This window comes from Choristoneura fumiferana, chromosome 3 (assembly GCF_025370935.1).
Source record: "Choristoneura fumiferana chromosome 3, NRCan_CFum_1, whole genome shotgun sequence".
Classification (NCBI taxonomy): domain Eukaryota; kingdom Metazoa; phylum Arthropoda; class Insecta; order Lepidoptera; family Tortricidae; genus Choristoneura; species Choristoneura fumiferana.
The window spans coordinates 706694-711818 of record NC_133474.1 but is presented as its reverse complement, the minus strand read 5'-3'; the positions used below and the strand labels follow the sequence as shown (position 1 = coordinate 711818).

The 5125-nt window shown below is 35.9% G+C and overlaps 1 protein-coding gene across 1 annotated transcript; it reads right to left on the bottom strand.

Moving 5' to 3' along the window:
• Positions 1 to 379: 379 nt before the first annotated feature.
• Positions 380 to 2084, bottom strand: LOC141426296 (carbonyl reductase [NADPH] 1-like). Its single transcript, XM_074085141.1, has one exon. It carries the CDS (start codon positions 2038 to 2040, stop codon positions 1066 to 1068), a length of 975 nt encoding a protein of 324 aa, XP_073941242.1. The 5' UTR covers positions 2041 to 2084; the 3' UTR covers positions 380 to 1065.
• Between the last annotated feature and the right edge of the window lie 3041 nt (positions 2085 to 5125).

The window sequence follows — 5125 nt, the reverse complement described above, 5'->3', positions numbered from 1 at the left end:
CCATTCTTTTGAACCACCGAAATAATTAGTAAAAATAAAGGGTTGTAAGTTAACTACTACTAACTACTAAAGAGGAAATACAATTGACGAGGTTATCCCTAAGAAATGTATGTTATTTATTTACGTTTAAGAAAAATCTTGGATTATGTTTCTCAATTCGTCTGTACTTTTTATCACATGATATGATTAGATGATTTTCTAAAATCAAAGGCAAACTATTGAAGTAGTATGTCGATAAAAAATGCATATAATACGTGTTGGCTCAAAACACTATGATTTGTTATATTTTGCATGTTGATATAGAACATTTGTATTGTATTGCATAGTAATTTAACCACACTACACCAATTATCACAACTGAAATAATAACTACATAACATGCCATTGTAAAATTTTATTTAACGTGATTATTCACAAATTAATTAATAATTAATTCTCGGTTTGAACAATTGTTATAAATGTACGAAAAAGCATAACGTTGTATTTTTACCTATGCTTGTTTACTATAAATAAAGATTCTGTATATGGTGCTGTACTATAACATTATTACCTATTAAATGACTTAAGACCGAGAAGCTGTAAGTAAAAATGTCAAGTTGTTTGATTTCTTAAACAAATCACATTCATACGTGGATTCATCAGTTTGCTTAGCAGACGACCATAACAATTATGTGGAATCAAGTATCTGTCTGACATTGTCCACTCAAGGGCAAAGATTATGCACTTAACATTAAGGCTGTGTATACATATTTTTGCAATTTTGCCCAAGTCGATATCTTTGCCCTTGACTGTTCCTGCGTTGACATTGACACTGTCCTACGTCGTTGCGACATTTAACTCTACAAAGGCCAGCAAACTAATAGAACACTTTATGTTTTTCGGCCTTGAATTAACACTAAGTCCGTTTAGAAAATCATTGTCCCAACCCAATAACTACCGTTACGACAAAGTCACTTATTATGAGTCCGTTCCCAGCACAAATAAATACTTAGATAATACAATTCATACATAAGCTATCTACCCACTTCCAAAAAATCACAAAGTAAAGTACTTATTCAATACAAATTAGAACAACCAACAAATAAGGTAAACAAAGAAGATCGTAAAAACTAACATAAACAAATGGCGGCACCACTCCGGTATCTTGACTAGAAACAATAACACCGGTCCAACGGCACCAAAATGCTTAAAAAAAGATTCAACCTTGAAGTAATAATCCGCCTTATAATCATACCAATTCAAGATTTTCTTGTCAAACCAGATATAGGAACCCTTTACGGTCTGTGGTGCATCTAATACTAAGTACACAGGTGTTTCTGCAGCTTCATCTGCAGTAAACACTCCCTTCCCTTGCGTCATGTCAGTTTTAACCAACCCAGGATGCATAGAATTCACAGAGATGTTTCTTGAATCCAACTTCTTCTGCTGCAGTATTGTCAAAGCACTAACAGCAACCTTAGCCACTCTATAAGCAGCGATAGTGCCTCCATCCGCAAGATCATCTTTTCTAAACGTACCATCCTTAACACCGCTCAAAAACCAGTTCACAAATTCGTTTATATCCTCCAAGGTCAAATCTTTACTTGATAGCTTATCAATCCAATACCGATTCCTAATGTTAGATAAATGTCCACAATCACTGGAAATGTTTAAAATTCTTCCATTATCTCTCACTAGTGGATATATCAGCTCTTCTATGATCAGCAGACTTCTAAAGTCAATGTCGATGACTCGTTTGCTGTCCTCGTATGTTGTTCGCATTCCAGCTCCTGATACTGCAGCATTGTTGATGATAATATCAAGACCTCCATGCTTTTCTTTTATGCAATCTCTGAATTTGGTAATGCTTGATCTATCGGATATATCTAACTGGTGGTATTCAGGGTTAAGGCCTAGTTTTTTTAAAGCTGCAATGGCCTCAGCACCTCTGGCGGGATCCCTGGATGTTAGGTACACAGTGCCATTGAATTTTTTGCAGAGGCCTTTGACAATGGCGAACCCTATGCCTTTGTTGGCACCAGTCACGACTGCGACCTTCATGACCGATTGACACGAGTTCTCGGTACACACTGACTATAAAAACGACTGCGCATGGATAAGATAACTCGAGTCGTAATTATGTTCAATTAAAAAACAAGTATTTAATTTTAATTATCTACCAAACGGCGTGTAGAATACGGTTTAATATTGACTGTATCATTTTGCAGCTAGGTTTTTTGCTTTTCATTAACAATTACTACTATGGACTTTGATTATAATAATATTTAGCAAGTCTATAGTGTGTTATTGATATGACTCGAAAGTATTATGATCTGAGGTAATACTAAAGGTTTCGTTTATGTGCAATTAATTTTTAGGCTTCTGTACATCAAAATAAACTCTTTCAGAAATTCTTGTTCAACCAGAATCTCCGAAATATACCGTTTTTAGGGTTCCTTATTCAAAAAGTGATAACCGGGTCCGTTTTACCTCCATAGATAACATTAAAACATACAAACTTTAAATTCGGAATGGTTAATAATAGAGCTAAAATAAATATACAGCATATCAAGGAAAAATATCAACCGGCCAGGCGTGAGACATTAAGGAAAAAAAAATACTTGTCGTGTGTGATCGCTCAGTGCTCGAGGTCGACTCGCACTAGACTGGTTTTTTGACCTATTTAGTTCAACTCGAATGTCACTTCATCACACATACCTGGGGAACATTATATTATGGCTTTTGGGCCATATTATACCGGTTCAACTTCATGCCCGCGTGACATAAGTATAGATATTACTCAATTATATGTATAGTGCTATTATCGTACCTCATTGGATCATTTTACGTTTACCTCGGAGCTCATAATTACTTATGAGGCTTAATAACCCCGACCTCACTCAGTCACCATCGTCGGACCAACGATCACTCATCGTCGAGTTATGGTAAACTCGGCAACCCTTTTAGGGTTGCACATTGGTGGAGCTCGGTGACTCAAGAAGGGCTGTGAAGGGTTGAAAAATTTGGGGTGAAAATTTTTACTAGACTTTATTTTGAGAAGAAGGGTTATGTTTTCGAGCGTATGTATGCGTATGTAATTGTCGAACTTTAAGGCACTTAACAGACAGAGTACTAGACTACTGAACTTGCTTTTTAAAAGCGTTTATTAAACTTACAATGTATCTTGTATGTGCGGATCAAATCTTGCAAGTTAAATTTGACCCACTTCTAGTAGTCGGATTGTCGTAAAATTTGGCATACGCATACTTATGTAAATTGCGTGACAATACAATAATCTGGTAGTGACATCCTGGTATTCCAGCCAGTATCGTCTCCGCAGGACGGAACTCTTTAACGGTTAATGGCATCAACTTCAAATTTGGAATGCAATGTTTGGGCAAAAAAAACTTGTATTAAAAATCAAAATTTTATCTTTTTTTTCCTTTTAAGTTTATATTAAAAAAAAATAAGGCAGTTGAGTTTTATGCAGACGGAACTGTTCTAGAATTGCCATAGAAACTACACCGCTGTACTAAATTTCAAATCAAATTCGATCACTAGAAGTGATTGAAAATTAACTCGCGTGAACTTCAACAAACAAAAACATTGTAAGTCAAATAAGCTTGTAAAGAGAGGTTACTCCTCAGAACCTTCCTCGCCTCACAAACCATCGACTTAACGTACCTTCTGATCGCATGTTGCCTCCCATGTTTTATTCACGCGAATTCCATTAGCCAGCAGAATTCTGTCGGCTCCTCGGGGAGTCGGTATCGTGAGCAAACACACGCCTCGGGCACGCAGCTTATGGAGGATTGTTTATGTGCCCTGAACTTTGTATGCCAACATGTGTAGATATTCAATATTTTTACAAATGGAGCGATTCCTTTTGTATCGTGAACGTTTCCCGCGGAATAGAAGAATGTTTAATGTGTAATCGATCTCATCGATTTTGATTTATTCGGTGACTTTAGACTGGTTTCTTAAGTGTCTTTTTTAAGTTGGAAAGTCTTTTTGATCATGTATAGTTCATGAACTGGTTCGAACAACACGCGAGAAAACTAAAACATAAACACACGCGGACAGCCAAGGCTTGGGTAAAAGCTAGTGGAAATATTTTAATAGGTAATTTACCTTTTTACGGTACGGTATGTATGGTAGTTTACACTATAGCCTCGTGCGGCCCAATATGCAATAGAATGTACACAATAAGTTCAAGGGAATTAGGAATCTATGACAATGTAACAAAGTAAATTTTGTTTTTCTATTGTTTTACACCATGGCAGTTTGACTTTATTCTCGAAACAATTAGATTCTAATTGCTTTGTCAATTTTTTTTTCAAAATATTTATATGGCGGGCTTCAGGAGAATAGAACAATATAACAAAACGTGATTCAAATACAAACCCGCCAAGTTCGTGTCGGACTCCTACACCGATTCGTACAAATTTGTAGGTATGTGTAATATCCAATGAAAGAAAAGCCCTGCTGCTAAGCGAAGTGTAGATAATGTGGGGTAATTTTAATTTGGCTACTGGCAGTCAGACATAAAAAAAGATTTTCAGACTTTTATGGTTTAATAGTTACCTTCGTAGGTACCAAATTTCGAGTTTCTAGGACTGCTGGAACTACCCCGTAGCTTCCGTTGACTTATAGTAGGTACCTTGAGTTTTGCGTTGCTCCAAGAGGTAGCAGACGCGTATTTAATATTGACTTCAGCTTGATACCTTCAGTCATTCCTAAAAAAAAGTTCATGATAGATGGACTGATTGACAACAAATAATCCTACAAAGGTTCAATTTTTGCCCTCGCAGGTGCGGATTTTTAATAAATATTTTATTTTAGTCAAGAAAAAGATTGTTTAACAAATAAATAGTCAGTCGATTGAGTTGACAAATAACCCCACAATCCTCTAGTGCCATCTTTGCCACGCAAAATCAATGAAAGAACACTTTGAGAGCTCATAGAAAGTACCTTAATTTATGACAACTATTACGTAATACTCTGTAACACACATATAAACAGAGCAAACCAATTTCGATGATAATTACGCACACAATCACCTTTTTGTTAAATTTACAATCCCTCATTAACCCGCAGAAACTAATTTCGAGAACAAAATACAATTCCACAATATGTCATAAATAAA

What these genes read in the sequence shown, in the direction of transcription:
- LOC141426296 (XM_074085141.1), bottom strand. Translation starts at nt 2,040, where the DNA reads ATGAAGGTCGCAGTCGTGACTGGTGCCAACAAAGGCATAGGGTTCGCC.